This window comes from Odontesthes bonariensis, chromosome 13, assembly GCF_027942865.1.
Source record: "Odontesthes bonariensis isolate fOdoBon6 chromosome 13, fOdoBon6.hap1, whole genome shotgun sequence".
NCBI classification, from domain to species: Eukaryota; Metazoa; Chordata; class Actinopteri; order Atheriniformes; family Atherinopsidae; genus Odontesthes; species Odontesthes bonariensis.
In genome coordinates, this window is record NC_134518.1 from 35,451,699 (window position 1) to 35,469,142 (window position 17,444).

Genomic DNA, 17,444 nt, shown 5'->3' on the forward strand with positions numbered 1-17,444 from the left:
TTTTATTTGCTTGTTTGTTCACATACCTGCAGGTATTTCAGGTTTTTTATATTAGACATTGTTGCACTAAACTACAATGTGAAGAATTTATTTATTACTTTATTACTTTTTTTGTTCAAGCTGCTCTGTTTATAAGTGTTTAACGATAAAATAAGTGAAGAAAATAATAAATCAGAGCCATCCTGGATCTGTTTCTTCGCCGTTCTTCATTTTTTTAAGGCACTGTAGAAGTATCGGGACTCGGGATCAGCAGATAATCAAAGTCAAATGACTCGGGGGCAAGAAAACCTGATCGGGACATCCCTAGTGTCTAATACGTCTCTTTTATATTGTTTTATTTCTAAAGATGCATGGTGCAACAGTACTATAAGACACCGTTCGAACACAACATCCCATGCTGCCTCTTCCTCTTTCATTTCGTACCTTTTGGGATTTCTCAGCCACCATGAGAACCAGGTCAAAGTCGTACGTTCCCAGAGAGTGTTCGTACAGATCGTTGACGTTGACGAGGAAGAGCAGGTACTTCAACGCCTCCTCAGCGCTCACAGCTCCTGGAGCCTCTGGAGGGTTCTCTACATGCACACAAACGCACGACTTAACGACGGAACAACGTGGAGAGCAGATCAGTGAAGGAGGAATGCTTATTTCCACCCCCGGGCGCTCGTGTGTGCGTGCAGCTGCTGCGTCTCCTGCAGGTCATCAGTGTGTCCGAGGCGCTCTCACCTCGAAGCTCGTGGACTTTGTGCAGAGCGACCTCCAGCTCGGGAACCGTCTTCTTCACGTGAGCAGTCAGGATGGAGAGACAGAACCTGGATGGAGAACACGCAGATTTCAGAACTATTAGATGACAAATTCTCTCTGATGTCATCGCTTTACATTTCCTTAGTTTTATTTTATATTATATTTAGGGCTGGGGGAGTTAACTCGTTATTATCGCGTTAACGCGTTAATTATTTAACGCCGATAAATACTTTATCGCGCATTAGTGCAGGTTTTATTTATTTATTTTTAAATTTTTAAATTAAAAAAATATATATATATGTTTTTGGGGGGCTTTTGTTCCTTTAATGGATAGGAAAGTTCAGAGAGACAGGAAGCAGGGGGCAGAGAGAGGGGGAACGACTCGCAGCACAGGGCCGTCTGATGCGGGACTCAAACAGGGGCCAGCTGCAGCGAGGACTATAGCCTCTGTACATGGGGCGCCTGCTCAACCCACTACGCCACAGACCACCCCTGTTTTATTATTTATTTTATTATTGTAAAAGTCTGCTGCTTACAGGCTTTTATTTTGTAAGAGTCTGTCGCTCACAGGCTTTTATTTTGTAAAAGTCTGTCGCTGTCTGCTGTGGAACAGGAAAAGAAAGTAATCGGCGGATCCACCAAACATGGAGAAGGGTACGGAACTTTTACTCGGCCATTTTCATGTTAAAGTTCTTCCAGACGGCGGAGTCGACAGAACCAAAGTCATCTGTAAACACTGCCAAGTTGAATTGTCTTCTCAGCGTAGTAGTTCCAGTCTAAAATATCACTTAAAGGCAAAACACACAACTGATAGCAGCAAGTCATTCAAGGAAACAGACAGTGGAGCGAGGCTTCTACATAAAAACTACAGAAAGATGCTGATGTTAAAAGTGTGTTTGCACAACAAATGTTATGGCACTTTCATTCATATGGCAGCACATTTAAAATAAAACTAAATGCTAAAAGCTATACACTACTTTTGGATTCATTTTTGGATTTTGTGTACAAATGCGATTAATCGTGATTAATCAGGGAAATCATGTGATTAATTAGATTAAACATTTTAATCGTTGCCCAGCCCTAATAATATTAAATCTAAGTTGTGTATTCAGCCATTAACTAGTCTGGACAAAACTATTTGGATGCAGAATATTAACATAAAATAGGTCCATCTGTATTCAGGAACATGATTGCTGGAACTGATTGATCTTCATACTAACTGACACATGAACATCACTAACTTGTTGGGATCCATTGATTCCATGGCGCTCCGTAGAGCATCACAAACCACGTCAACCTTTTTTAGCCCAGGGGCAGCCTGGGGCTGGGCCGGGCTGCTCTCAGGACGGGGGTACATGCTGCCGGTCGTGTCCTCCTCTCTGGGTGCCACAGGAACACAAACATGTTACAGGACAGGTCGCTTTTGCTGGTGTGAGACTCCACCTCTTTGACTCAGCCTTACTTCAGCTCGGTGAGGAACAGGTTGATATGGTTGATGGAGTTCAGCTGCGTGATGAAGGTCGCTACATTTTCCAGGAAAGCCTGAAGAAGGAAGATAGATAGATAGATAGATAGATAGATAGATAGATAGATAGATAGATAGATAGATAGATAGATAGATAGATAGATAAACACTTTATTTATCCCAATTTGGGAAATTGTTTTCAATTCAATTCTTGTCACAGTCTTGTACTGTTACAAACATCTGCACAGCTGACAGAATCCCTCAGACTGAGCACACTCGAGGCCTTCCTTCAGCGTTTCAGGTGTTTGGTGCGATGAAATTCTACAGGGAATCTTTAAAGCTTTTTTACAACACTTTTTTTTTTACACTTTTTTAGGCTTTTTAACAGTGACTGCTGAGTTCTTCTCAAATTGATTGATTGATTTATTTATTTGTTTATTTAGTCATTCATTATTATTATTAGTTGTAGTATTTTTTACTAGAATTGGTATTATTATTGTTGTTGTTAATACAATCATTGTAAATATTTAAAAAAAAAATTGAGCTACTTGACTAATTTGAATTTCCCCCATTGGGGGATGAATAAAGTATTTTTCTATTCTATTCTATTTCTAAAGAAGTGCTGCCAATAAACAAGGTGATAAAATCCATACGTACCTTTGGGTTGTGATCGTAAAGGAGGTTTAGGTTGATCCTCAGCTTCCTCATGCACTCAAAGGTTTGTCTGAACCTCAAACTGTCAACAGAAACATAAAACAGATAAGACTATAGTCCCTTTAACACTGGTCAAAAAAGCTGCTGACACCTGCCAGTCTTTGGCTTTTTGACAGAACTGGAGAGTATCTGAGAAACATTCAGTCCCACGATGCTTACAGGCTCGTCACTGAAAGGTTGTCATAGTTACTGAACGTAACTCCAGTTCTCTGTCTGAAGGAGCTCTCAGAGTACTGAGACTGAACACACTACGACTGGAGATGGGAAAGGATTTAATCTGCCTAATTTAGACGATGTGTCAGCATCTAAGAAAAACCGTTAAAACACACTACTGTTGGTAAACCAACGGCTTATGTCAAAGACCAACTGATCCAACTACTGACTACCAATCCTGAGGTTTACACAATAATAGAAGATTAAGCTTCTACATCACAAGTAGAAGTTTAGATTTGAATAAAATTGGAAAATACAAGAGATAAGGTCAGTGTAAGGCAAGGCAATTCAACAACAAGGTGATTCAAAGTAGGGCTGTCGCGATAACCGCAAAATGCAATCACCGCGGTGCTGAGAGGACCTCCGCGGTGCGTGTCCAGGCCACCGCCACCACCGCCCACCGCACGCAAGCTTGCACGCGCAGAACAACTCGAGAAACTGAACGAGTTTTTAAGACTGCACAGTAGATACAAAGCGACTGACAGAACTGATACTTTTTAAAGCCAGCACAGTAATAATGATACATTGTATATTCCCCTCAAGGCAGGAGAAACACATTAACACAGCTAGGTGCCGCGTTTCTGTCGTCATCTTTGCATATAGGCACCGCACACGCACACACGTCTGCATGCCACTCGTTGTGGTCTCATTCTCCCTCGGCAGCTGATATTACAAGAATATGCCTACTCAGTGTCGTAGCAGTAGAAGTTAAAATAAAATGCAGTGGCCTACCTTTATCTCGGCTTTACTCCTCTGCCTAGTCCGGACACTTTATGGCTTTGAATCTTCCCTTATTATCCATGTTTACCGTTGTAAATGCGACCGTCTAATATCAACAATAAACTAGCTTCCACAGAACCACAGCTTGGTGTGCACATTTGCTGTTGGGAAATACCTGATCATTTCAACAAAACTGTGTAGGTGAAACTATTAAAAAAAAAAAAAAAAAAAAAAGTTTAAAAAATGTGCCGGGGTTGGTTGGTCGGCGGCAGTCTGTTTAAAAAAAACTGTATCCCGGACACGTGAGCTCAACTGCTGCCCTGATCTGCTTCGTTTTTCTCCGTCATTACTAAACGAAACGTGCCCAGGTCTGCAACAATGTTGATATTTGCCATGTGGCACTGGCAACAATGTTGCAGAACTGGGGTATGCGCTGCTTGATCTCCGCTATGTTGGTCTGTGAGCGAGTAAATGACAGGCAAAGCAAAGTGAAATGTCAGAATCGCTGGGAAAAAAGCCGGATTATGCGCTCGATTTTCATCTAACATTGCATGTCGTGGAAAGTAGCCTAATGAAAAAAAATGCGATATCACCGCATACCGCGCTGTTGAGCGGCTATGAGTCACCGCGGTGGGAATTCCCTCACCGCGACAGCCCTGATTCAAAGTGCTTTACAGAGACATTAAAACAGTAGAAATAAATAGTATGATTTAAATTTTAAACAAAAACTCCAGCCATTAATCTCCTTAATGCATTTACCAAGAGCCTGTACAGGGCCTCGGTCTCCATGTGACATTGTAATGTATATCTGCGTGTCATCTGCATAGCTATGGTAGTTTATTTTGTTGTTTTTTATAATCTGTGCCAGTGGGAGCATGTAGATGTTAAACAGAAGAGGTCCCAGGATGGAACCTTGGGGAACTCCACATGTGATTGTTGTCTGCTCAGATGTAAAGTCACCTATGTGTAGGTCTTAGGGCCGGACGATATATTTCGATATGAAAAATATATCGATATATTTTCAAATGGGATATTGAATTAGACCATATCGCATATATCGATAGAGTTCAAATTTACGCTGTGATCCATATACATACATACATGAATAATTACATAGGTATACACATACATAGGTCTGGATGGACACATTTTAACTGAAAATTAGTCTTAATCCATTAATTAAATCATTTTAAATGTGCTCTAACTATCGACCCATTTATGAAGGATATCAAACTCACCTGTCCAACCACTCCCTGAGCTGAGCCAGCACCAGTGCTCTGTGATGTATGGTCTCCAGATTTCCACGAGGCATCTGCAACCAAACATAAGGAAGACTGTGCATCACTCCATACATGTAAGAAAAAAGTTTGGATTTGTCACGTCCAATGAAGTGGATGATGTGTTTTTTTTTTTTTTGTTGATACTTTTGTTTTATTGTTTTTCTTTAGCAGTGTATAACATTATGCAAGGGGGAGGGGAGTGGATGGAAACAAATAAAAAACAAAAAAGTGAAAAAGAACATGTTGGATCACCATGTTTCTACAGTTTGATCAATTTTCGATGTCAATGTGATTGTCCTTGTCCCGCCATTTTTATGTATTCAGTCCATTTCTCCCACTTCCGGCAGTATTGATCTTCTTGAGTCCTTATTTTATAAGTCAGTTGTTCCATAATATGTATTTCGTCCATAACTTTCAACCAATCTTCCTGGGATGGTGGGTCTGTCTTGTACCATTTTCTTGTAATTGCCTTTTTACAGGCTACTAACATAATTTTCAATATGCATCTATCATCTTTCAACATAACATTTTCCGTAATAACACCAAGATATAATAATGTACAAGACTTGGATACAACATAACCCAAAATTCTGCACATAACCAAATGAACATCTTCCCAGAAATTTGTGATTTTAGGACAGAGCCAGAACACATGTGAATGGTTCACATTTACGTCTCCACAGCTTCTCCAACATGGCTGTGGTAATGAAGTATGTTTATTCCTAATTTTGGGTATTATAAAAAAAATCTAATTAATTTTTTCCAGCAATGTAGTCTCCAAACACGTGATGATGTTGTTGACAGCTGTGTTTTCCAAATATGTGACCATTCATCATCAGATATGTTCACACCTAGCTCTGTCTGCCACTTCAGTTTTACATATGTCGTTGTATTCCCCCTTGCCTCCATTATATGCCCATAAAATGTAGAGATTATTCTGAATTTCTTTGCGTTATAGGCTTCAGTTATGGTTTTGATTATTGAATTTTTGTCCAAGTTCACACAGTTTTTTATTTCTTTATTGAAAAGGTTCCTCATCTGCAAGTATCTAAAATGATCTTGGTTACTTAAATCATATTTTTGTTTAATCTCCTGGAAGCTCATGAAATTCCCATTTTTAATTGTTGTACATATCGCTGTTAATCCATTAGGAATCCATTGTTTGATGTGTGTTTTTTTAACAGAAACTGTGAGGCTGGCAGCAGGTGTGCGTGCAGGTGTGTGTGCAGGTGTGCTTTGAGCAGGTGTGTGAGCAGGTGTGTGTGCAGGTGTGCTTTGAGCAGGTGTGTGTGCAGGTGTGTGTGCAGGTGTGTGTGCAGGTGTGTGTGCAGGTGTGTGTGCAGGTGTGTGAGCAGGTGTGTGAGCAGGTGTGCTTTGAGCAGGTGTGTGAGCAGGTGTGTGTGCAGGTGTGCTTTGAGCAGGTGTGTGTGCAGGTGTGTGTGCAGGTGTGTGTGCAGGTGTGTGAGCAGGTGTGCTTTGAGCAGACCTGTAGAACCACTCTGGTGTCTTGAGGAACCACAGTCACGATCCTGGATCCTCGCTCCACTCGCCGAAGCGTCTCATCATTCTGACCTCCATCTGAGGCCAAAGCTGCCTGCAGCCCTGAGGGGTCAAAGGTTATTCACCTCAGCTTAAAATCTACCAGCAACAAGACAGCCGATACAGTTAAAGCCATGCGGACAGAAAAACATTGCACTGCCAATGCATTATTCATGCATTTAACCAGAAAAGAAATGGGAGCTTCTCGGCGTGCATTTGTGTGCATCTCACCTTTAACCGTGAGCGCGCTCAGTTGGAGGCAGCGGCACATGTGAGAGTGTGTGGTGATGAGGAGAAAGTCGTTGCAAACAGCAAAAGAACAAACGTTGGAGGCAAGCTAAGGAAGAAGCAAAAAACAAAGTGAGAACTCTGGTGATAATATAATAATAATAATAAACACCTGGATGAGAGAGTATTTTCTACAGTTAAATGAAGACAAAACTGAGATCATTCTGTTTGGGAGCAAAGAGAAGAGGGTCAGCTTTGGTAAATATATTCTTTTATGTTTTTTTAATGTTTCTTACACTCCCTGCTGCAATGCTTTTATTTTATGTGAAGCACTTTGAATTGTTTTCTACATGAAATGTGCTACAAATAGATTTGATTTGATTTGATTTGGATATGTTGACATCCTACCTCTGCGTCTCCAGCGTACAGGTGGGATCTGTCCGTGAGACCAAGCAGATATTCCTAAAGACACACGGCAAAAAAACAGAGAAACATCTTGGGTTTGTACAGAAGAACTTGCACATAACGAGTCATACGAGTGCGATGTGCTTCTACCTCCCCGCTGATGCTGCAGAGAGCTGTTTGGATGCAGGGAACAGGAAAATTGATGCTACAGCCGCTGGAGTCACGCCAGTTTTCCACTGACGGCTCAGGACAATCTACACAGAAATGTGGAAAAAAAAAAGAGTCAAAAGTGCACATTGTTTGGCTGAAAAAGAGTATCGTTTGTTTACTGACCCCAGAGCAGCCTCCTGATCTGTCCGTCCTCCAGCTGCAGAGCCACATTTCCAGTCTGGAAGCAGTGAACCATGCTGATCACAACACTATCTACTTCCACCTGAGCCCTGAGGCATCAAAAAGCACAGAGAGAGAAAAACACTCAAACATTCACTCCGGAATAACTCGACCATCTAAGCTGCTTCATATCCCGCTCTGTTGTACCACTGGAGCACAGTTTTCCATCAAATATAAAGGTGGAACTTTATGGAACAAGTATATCCACCTGACAAACAGCTCTCTATAAAAGGAAATTAAAAGATCATCTGTACTCTATGGGACTGTCTTAATACCCTTTCTTCTCTTTTTTGTTTATAGTTGCCATTGCAATTTAGTCTTTTGATTTATTGTAATTTATTTCTTGATTCATTGCTTGATTATTGATTTTTGTGATGTTGTTTTTATTCTTTTTTTTTTTTCTGTCTCATTAATCCATTTGTTGTTTTATCCTGATAAGATACATTTAATTTTGTTTATTTATCTTAATGGTGAGGTTCTCGATAAACCCTCCCAGGGTTTCTAACCTCTGCAGCACTGATTCATTGCAGCTTATCATTTATTATCTATTGTATATATATATATATATATATATATATATATATATATATATATATATTTATTTATTTTTGTTCTATTTCTTTCTTTTATTTTATTTCTTGATTCATTGCTTGATTATTGATTTTTGTGATGTTTTTATTCTGTTTTTTTGTTTTTTTCTCTCTCAATCCATTTGTTGTTTTATCCTGATAAGATACATTTAATTTTGTTTATATATATATATATATATATATATATATATATATATATATATATATATATATATATTTATATTTATTTTATTCTATTTCTTTCTTTTATGTGACATACTCTTGTTAAAGTGCAAACAAACAATAAACAGAGAGACGGGGTAAAAGTTCAGTGAGACTGTTCTATTCCATTCTATTGTTTGTTTATTTTTTTAATTATTTTTTTTATTTTTATTTTTTTTAAATGCTAGTTTTAAAATGTAGCACTCTGAGATCATTAAGTTGATGTACAGTGCTTTATAAATAAAATATATTATTATTATTATTCCAGTTCTAAACAGGTGAAACCAGGAAAAAACACGAGCTGAAGGAGATGAAGTCGGCTGACCTGACAGCGAGCTGGTCCTGAACAGGGTGGAGCATCAGCAGGGTGGAGGAGGTGGGCAGCAGGCCGGGGCCGATGGCCACAAAGAGATCGTCCCTCAGCCACAGCAGCTGCCGCAGGGCCAGGGGGAAGTCCTGAGGGACGGCCAGGCTGCAGGGACACGGAACCAGTAAAAAGGACAATAAAAGGTCAAATAAACCAAGAGACAGGAGACAGGAGACGGGACAGGAGAGGAGACAGGAGCAGGAGAGGAGACAGGAGACAGGAGACAGGAGAGGAGACAGGAGCAGGAGAGGAGATAGGATACAGGAGACAGCACGGAACCAGTGAAAAGGACAATAAAAGGTCAAATAAACCACGAGACAGAAGCTCCTGTTAATCATAAAACCCCAAACACAAAGACAGGAGACAGGACAGGAGACAGGAGACAGGAGGCAGGAGGCAGGAGGCAGGAGGCAGGAGACAGGAGACAGAACAGGACAGGAGACAGGAGAGAGGAGTGTGTCAGAGGGGAGCCAGCTTTTTGCTACCTGAAGGTTTTCTGGAGGATGAGGGGATGAGACACAGTCCTGAACACGTCTGCTGTTCTCTCAGCCGGCTCGTCTGTGTTGGTGCCTGTTGAAATAAAAAGGCAGAAAAAACAAACAGATGAAGAAAAAACAGAGAAGCTGTAATCCTGGACGTGTGTTGAACTGCTGGCTGTGAGTTTCTGTCCGTGTTGTTCGCCCGTGTTACCTGCTCACACTGTGACATCATCAGCTAACTGCCCCCCCACCCACTGATGGAGACCTCCGAACGCCTTTCTCTGCTACGCTGTAACTTTTTAAATGTTTGCCTACTGCTTTTCCATCATTCTAACCCTCCTTTGGGAAGGAAAATGTAAAACTTTCATTTCACCGACCCTCCTGATTATTGCCATTAAAACAGTGTCTGTTACTTACGTGGGCTAAATACTGAGATCTGTCCATTAGCGCTGAATGCTGCTAGCTGATTGGTTCCCTGGGGCTGACACAGGAAGGTCACCTGGTTGACAGGTGACTTCAGCTGGAGCTCGAATGAACACATGGGAGGAGGAACCACACATTTCCTGAAGGTTGTCAGCAGGATCTTTTCTGAAAGCGGCGAGAGAAACTTTAGCATCATGTTAGCATCATGTTGGAATAATCTCCAAACATTAGCATCATGTTAGCATCATGTTGGAATAATCTCCAAACATTAGCATCATGTTAGCATCATGTTGGAATAATCTCCAAACATTAGCATCATGTTGGAATAATCATCCAAACATTAGCATCATGTTAGCATCATGTTGGAATAATCCTCCAAACTTTAGCATCATGTTAGCATCATGTTGGAATAATCCTCCAAACATTAGCATCATGTTAGCATCATGTTGGAATAATCATCCAAACATTAGCATCATGTTAGCATCATGTTGGAATAATCCTCCAAACATTAGCATCATGTTAGCATCATGTTGGAATAATCTCCAAACATTAGCATCATGTTAGCATCATGTTGGAATAATCCTCCAAACATTAGCATCATGTTAGCATCATGTTGGAATAATCATCCAAACTTTAACATCATGTTAGCATCATGTTGGAATAATCATCCAAACTTTAACATCATGTTAGCATCATGTTGGAATAATCATCCAAACTTTAGCATCATGTTGGAATAATCATCCAAACTTTAACATCATGTTAGCATCATGTTGGAATAATCATCCAAACTTTAGCATCATGTTGGAATAATCATCCAAACTTTAGCATCATGTTAGCATCATGTTGGAATAATCTCCAAACATTAGCATCATGTTAGCATCATGTTGGAATAATCTCCAAACATTAGCATCATGTTAGCATCATGTTGGAATAATCATCCAAACATTAGCATCATGTTAGCATTATGTTGGAATAATCTCCAAACATTAGCATCATGTTAGCATGTTGGAATAATCATCCAAACATTAGCATCATGTTAGCGTCATGTTGGAATAATCATCCAAACATTAGCATCATGTTAGCATCATGTTGGAATAATCCTCCAAACATTAGCATCATGTTAGCATCATGTTGGAATAATCATCCAAACTTTAGCATCATGTTAGCATCATGTTGGAATAATCCTCCAAACATTAGCATCATGTTAGCGTCATATTGGAATAATCATCCAAACATTAGCATCATGTTAGCATCATGTTGGAATAATCCTCCAAACATTAGCATCGTGTTAGCATCATGTTGGAATAATCATCCAAACTTTAGCATCATGTTAGCATCATGTTGGAATAATCATCCAAACTTTAGCATCATGTTAGCATTATGTTGGAATAATCATCCAAACATTAGCATCATGTTAGCGTCATATTGGAATAATCATCCAAACATTAGCATCATGTTAGCATCATGTTGGAATAATCCTCCAAACATTAGCATCATGTTAGCATCATGTTGGAATAATCATCCAAACTTTAGCATCATGTTAGCATCATGTTGGAATAATCATCCAAACATTAGCATCATGTTAGCGTCATATTGGAATAATCATCCAAACAATAGCATCATGTTAGCGTCATATTGGAATAATCATCCAAACATTAGCATCATGTTAGCATCATGTTGGAATAATCCTCCAAACATTAGCATCATGTTAGCATCATGTTGGAATAATCATCCAAACTTTAACATCATGTTAGCATCATGTTGGAATAATCATCCAAACTTTAACATCATGTTAGCATCATGTTGGAATAATCATCCAAACTTTAGCATCATGTTGGAATAATCATCCAAACTTTAACATCATGTTAGCATCATGTTGGAATAATCATCCAAACATTAGCATCATGTTAGCATCATGTTGGAATAATCCTCCAAACATTAGCATCATGTTAGCATCATGTTGGAATAATCATCCAAACTTTAACATCATGTTGGAATAATCATCCAAACTTTAGCATCATGTTGAAATAATCATCCAAACTTTAGCATCATGTTAGCATCATGTTGGAATAATCATCCAAACTTTAGCATCATGTTAGCATCATGTTGGAATAATCATCCAAACTTTAACATCATGTTAGCATCATGTTGGAATAATCATCCAAACTTTAGCATCATGTTAGCATCATGTTGGAATAATCATCCAAACTTTAGCATCATGTTGGAATAATCATCCAAACTTTAGCATCATGTTAGCATCATGTTGAAATAATCATTCAAACTTTAGCATCATGTTGAAATAATCATCCAAACTTTAACATCATGTTGGAATAATCATCCAAACTTTAACATCATGTTAGCATCATGTTGGAATAATCATCCAAACTTTAGCATCATGTTAGCATCATGTTGGAATAATCATCCAAACTTTAGCATCATGTTGGAATAATCATCCAAACTTTAGCATCATGTTAGCATCATGTTGAAATAATCATCCAAACTTTAGCATCATGTTGAAATAATCATCCAAACTTTAGCATCATGTTGGAATAATCATCCAAACTTTAGTATCATGTTGAAATAATCATCCAAACTTTAGCATCATGTTGAAATAATCATCCAAACTTTAGCATCATGTTGGAATAATCATCCAAACTTTAGTATCATGTTGAAATAATCATCCAAACTTTAGCATCATGTTGGAATAATCATCCAAACTTTAGTATCATGTTGGAATAATCATCCAAACTTTAGCATCATGTTGGAATAATCATCCAAACTTTAGCATCATGTTGGAATAATCCCAGCTGAGTGATCTCTCATCCTATTGGGCCTCACCTCCATCAATCACAGCCACGTTGGCGTTGTCCGTGGCATCCAGCCCGGGGCTCCGCTCAGTCGTCCAGCCCCAGTCGTAGCTGACGCCGGTCCAGCTGCGAGTCACCACGTGGAGCCGCAGGGGGCGCTCAGGGTCCCAGCTGACGCAGATCGGAGCTTTTTGAGGGTCTCTGCCAAAGTGCAGGCTCTGCTTCAGGTACCAGTGGTAGTTTCCCACCGTCCACAGCTGGACTGCAGAGAGAACACGTTACGTTCAATGTGAATACGCCACAAACTTTTATTCTTATTTATCCTTCGTGTGACCAATTCATACGTTTATTAATCACAACATTCAGAACTAAAAATGTTGACAGTTGGCTACGGTTGGCTACAGTTGGTTACAGTTGGTTACAGTTGGTTATAGTTTGCTACAGTTGGCTACAGTTAGCTACATTTAGCTACAGTTGGCTAGGGTTGGCTACAGTTGGCTACAGTTGGCTCCAAGTTGGCTACAGTTGGCTACATTTGGCTACATTTGGCTACGGTTGGCTACAGTTGGCTACAGTTGGTTACAGTTGGTTACAGTTGGTTACAGTTGGCTACAGTTGGCTATAGTTGGCTACAGTTAGCTACATTTAGCTGCAATTGGCTAGGGTTGGCTACAGTTGGCTCCAAGATGGCTATAAGTTGGCTACAGTTAGCTACAGTTGGCTACAGTTGGTTACAGTTGGCTACAGTTGGTTACAGTTGGCTCCAAGTTGGCTACAGTTGGTTACAGTTGGTTACAGTTGGTTATAGTTAGCTACATTTAGCTAAATTTAGCTACAGTTGGCTACAGTTGGCTCCAAGTTGGCTACAGTTGGCTACAGTTGGCTCCAAGTTGGCTACAGTTGGTTACAGTTGGCTCCAAGTTGGCTACAGTTGGTTACAGTTGGCTCCAAGTTGGCTACAGTTGGCTACAGTTGGCTCCAAGTTGGCTACAGTTGGTTATAGTTGGCTACAGTTGGCTACAGTTGGTTACAGTTGGCTCCAAGTTGGCTACAAGTTGGCTACAGTTGGTTATAGTTGGCTACAGTTGGCTACAGTTAGCTATATTTAGCTACATTTAGCTACGTTTGGCTACGTTTGGCTACAGTTGGTTACAGTTGGTTACAGTTGGCTACAGTTGGCTACAGTTGGCTCCAAGTTGGCTACAGTTGGTTACAGTTGGCTCCAAGTTGGCTACAGTTGGTTACAGTTGGCTCCAAGTTGGCTACAGTTGGTTATAGTTGGCTACAGTTGGCTACAGTTAGCTACATTTAGCTACATTTAGCTACGTTTGGCTACGTTTGGCTACAGTTGGTTACAGTTGGTTACAGTTGGTTACAGTTGGCTCCAAGTTGGCTACAGTTGGTTACAGTTGCTACAGTTAGCTACATTTAGCCACAATTGGCTACAGTTGGCTACAGTTAGCCACAGTTGGCTACAGTTGGCTACAGTTAGCCACAGTTGGCTACAGTTGGCTACAGTTAGCCACAGTTGGCTACAGTTGGCTACAGTTGGCTACAGTTGGCTACAGTTAGCCACAGTTGGCTACAGTTGGCTACAGTTAGCCACAGTTGGCTACAGTTAGCTTAATTCATGGCCGATAGCTTTAGTAAAGCTGTTAACATTGTTCTGAGCTCACTGTAACTGTTGGCCTCTCCGTCCTCCCCAGCAGTCAGGTCCTCCAACCAAATGGCTAAAACAGTGGAGTCACTGTTCCACAGCAGCTCCTTCACCTGCAGCACAAACAGCAGCATCACAATCTGATAACACCGTCCTCCGGATCATACGCTGCCACCCTGCTGACTTCCCCGCTGATCATACATCATCACACCCTCTCACATGCCCTGGCTGATCATACATCATCACACCCTTTCACATGCTCTGGCTGATCATACATCATCACACCCTCTCACATGCCCTGGCTGATCATACATCATCACACCCTTTCACATGCCCTGGCTGATCATACATCATCACACCCTCTCACATGCCCTGGCTGATCATACATCATCACACCCTTTCACATGCCCTGGCTGATCATACATAATCACACCCTTTCACATGCCCTGGCTGATCATACATAATCACACCCTTTCACATGCTCTGGCTGATCATACATCATCACACCCTCTCACATGCCCTGGCTGATCATACATCATCACACCCTCTCACATGCTCTGGCTGATCATACATCATCACACCCTTTCACATGCCCTGGCTGATCATACATCATCACACCCTTTCACATGCCTCGGCTGATCATACATCATCACACCCTTTCACATGCCTCGGCTGATCATACATCATCACACCCTTTCACATGCCTCGGCTGATCATACATAATCACACCCTTTCACATGCCCTGGCTGATCATACATCATCACACCCTTTCACATGCCTCGGCTGATCATACATAATCACACCCGTTCACATGCCTCGGCTGATCATACATAATCACACCCTTTCACATGCCCTGGCTGATCATACATAATCACACCCTTTCACATGCCTCGGCTGATCATACATCATCACACCCTTTCACATGCCTCAGCTGATCATACATAATCACACCCGTTCACATGCCCTGGCTGATCATACATAATCACACCCTTTCACATGCCTCGGCTGATCATACATCATCACACCCTTTCACATGCCCTGGCTGATCATACATAATCACACCCTTTCACATGCCTTGGCTGATCATACATCATCACACCCTTTCACATGCCTTGGCTTGGTCTTTGCTGAAAGGCAGAGTGAAGTCTCCGTGCAGCAGGCCGTTCTTCTCCATGAACACCACGCTGTGTTTGTTGGGGTGACGCTGACTGCTCGCTATGAGGCTCCCTGAAGGCCTGAAACACCACGCAGGTGTTAAAACCAACTCTTCTGTAAAAGTGTAAAGTGTAAAACTATTTAGTCCAGAGTTCTTACTTCCAGCAGAGCGCCTGCTCCAGGCCGTTGATTGGCTCGCTGGTGGCCTGCAGGACGCCCTCTCTGTTCCACACCCGGACCTTTCTGGCCCCGGTCTGAGGACAGATGGCGCTGACAGCAAACAGCTGACCATCTCCTCGCCATGTGACGCGCGGCCTGCGGTCGTCCCAGGCTACAGCTGGCTGCATCTCCTGCGGGTGAATATTTACACCGTAAAGAATACTTTCTTTTGTGTGTTTTAGATTTGTTTCTATATCTTAGAAAAATGACCTGAAGCTTCCTCTGTGCCGCCTGCTTCCCCTCTGAGCCGTGAAACTGAGTCTCCTTCTTCCCCCAACCCACCGTGATGAACTTCCCTGAAAGACCACGGACAGAAACTCATTTATGAAGGTAATAACATGCTAATTCAGCAAAGAAATAATGCATTTCTTTTAATAAATAAACCTCTGTGGCTCCTGATTTTCACAGAAGGTCCATTTGAAGCTACTTACCTTCACCAAAATCGTCCTGATGGATTCCCACCTCAGTGATTGGCTCAAAGTCTTTGGTCATCATTATGATGGTTTCCTGACCTGTGAACACAAACCATATTGTGTCCACTTAAGAGTCACTTTATCCATCAGTCCAATCACAGTTCTTCACACTGGAAAAAGCAAAAATAACTCGAGAGAAATCATTTCTAAAACCAGTTTTAAAACCCATTTTTATTCCCTGGCTTTTAACCCAGCATGAGACTCTGTTTCTGTTATTGTTTTTACATTGTTCTTGTTCGTGTTGTTATTCATGTACAGCATTTTGTTTCAGCCACGGCTGTTTTAAAGGGCTTTATAAATAAAGTTGAGTTGAGTTGAAAATTTGAAGCCTTTACTTAACTTTGATGATTTCCAAATTAAAAATCTCTTCTTAAAATACTGCAAATTTGTCACTCTTTGTTGTTTATGTTTGCACAACTGCATGAGAGTCCCCTGGCAGCCAATTTCCAGTCATTTCAGGGCAGACGGGCCAAAGACAAAATGTCTCAGACCGACACAATAAGTTCATTTCGTGATAGAAATGATGAGATAACAACAAGGTCATCATAAAGGTACAGAAATGTGATGCTTTAAACAATCTTTTCATATTTGTACCAAAACACTGAAAATATGTTGAAAGTCTATAATCAAAAGCTTCATCTAAATACACTGAAAAACACGTTTGAGCCGCACTGACCAGTAGTGAGAATGACGAGCTCTTCATCGGGACTCCAGCTCATCGACGTGAGACCGCTGTCAACACTGCCGACACACTCCAGCTGTGAAACAGAAGAAAAACCTGCTGATATAATGCCTTTCCCTTTGTCATAATCTTAATTTAACACCATTTCTAATCTTAAAAATAGGGCTGGGCAACGATTAAACATTTTAATCTAATTAATCACGTTTAATCGCATTTGTACGCAGAATCCAAAAATGAATCCAAAAGTAGTGAAGTAGTGTATAGCTTTTAGCATTTAGCTTTATTTTAAATGTGCTGCCATATGAATGAAAGTGCCATAACATTTGTTGTGCAAACACACTTTTAACATCAGCATCTTTCTGTAGTTTTTATGTAGAAGCCTCGCTCCACTGTCTGTTTCCTTGAATGACTTGCTGCTATCAGTTGTTTGTTTTGCCTTTAAGTGATATTTTAGACTGGAACTACTACGCTGAGAAGACAATTCAACTTGGCAGAGTTTACAGATGACTTTGGTTCTGTCGACTCCGCCGTCTGGAAGAACTTTAACATGAAAATGGCCGAGTAAAAGTTCCGTACCCTTCTCCATGTTTGGTGGATCCGCCGATTACTTTCTTTTCCTGTTCCACAGCAGACAGCAGCAGACTTTTACTAAATAAAAGCCTGTGAGCAACAGACTTTTACAAAATAAAAGCCTGT

The 17,444-nt window shown here is 40.8% G+C and overlaps 1 protein-coding gene across 1 annotated transcript in view; it reads right to left on the reverse strand.

Annotated features, from left to right (window-relative positions):
- Positions 1–17,444, reverse strand: part of elp1 (elongator acetyltransferase complex subunit 1) — a 49,924-nt gene that overhangs the window by 30,810 nt on the left and 1,670 nt on the right. The window contains exons 4-24 of the mRNA XM_075482001.1: positions 16,743–16,824; positions 16,025–16,105; positions 15,804–15,889; positions 15,534–15,724; positions 15,331–15,454; positions 14,239–14,332; positions 12,594–12,824; positions 9,750–9,920; positions 9,339–9,423; positions 8,812–8,958; positions 7,639–7,745; positions 7,456–7,559; positions 7,309–7,362; positions 6,904–7,009; positions 6,620–6,735; positions 5,092–5,165; positions 2,864–2,942; positions 2,204–2,283; positions 1,983–2,120; positions 724–809; positions 424–572 (exon numbers count right to left, since the gene is read on the reverse strand). Coding sequence (XP_075338116.1) covers positions 424–572; positions 724–809; positions 1,983–2,120; positions 2,204–2,283; positions 2,864–2,942; positions 5,092–5,165; positions 6,620–6,735; positions 6,904–7,009; positions 7,309–7,362; positions 7,456–7,559; positions 7,639–7,745; positions 8,812–8,958; positions 9,339–9,423; positions 9,750–9,920; positions 12,594–12,824; positions 14,239–14,332; positions 15,331–15,454; positions 15,534–15,724; positions 15,804–15,889; positions 16,025–16,105; positions 16,743–16,824 — 2,385 coding nt within the window. The remainder of the gene's footprint in view (positions 1–423; positions 573–723; positions 810–1,982; positions 2,121–2,203; positions 2,284–2,863; positions 2,943–5,091; positions 5,166–6,619; positions 6,736–6,903; positions 7,010–7,308; positions 7,363–7,455; positions 7,560–7,638; positions 7,746–8,811; positions 8,959–9,338; positions 9,424–9,749; positions 9,921–12,593; positions 12,825–14,238; positions 14,333–15,330; positions 15,455–15,533; positions 15,725–15,803; positions 15,890–16,024; positions 16,106–16,742; positions 16,825–17,444) is intronic.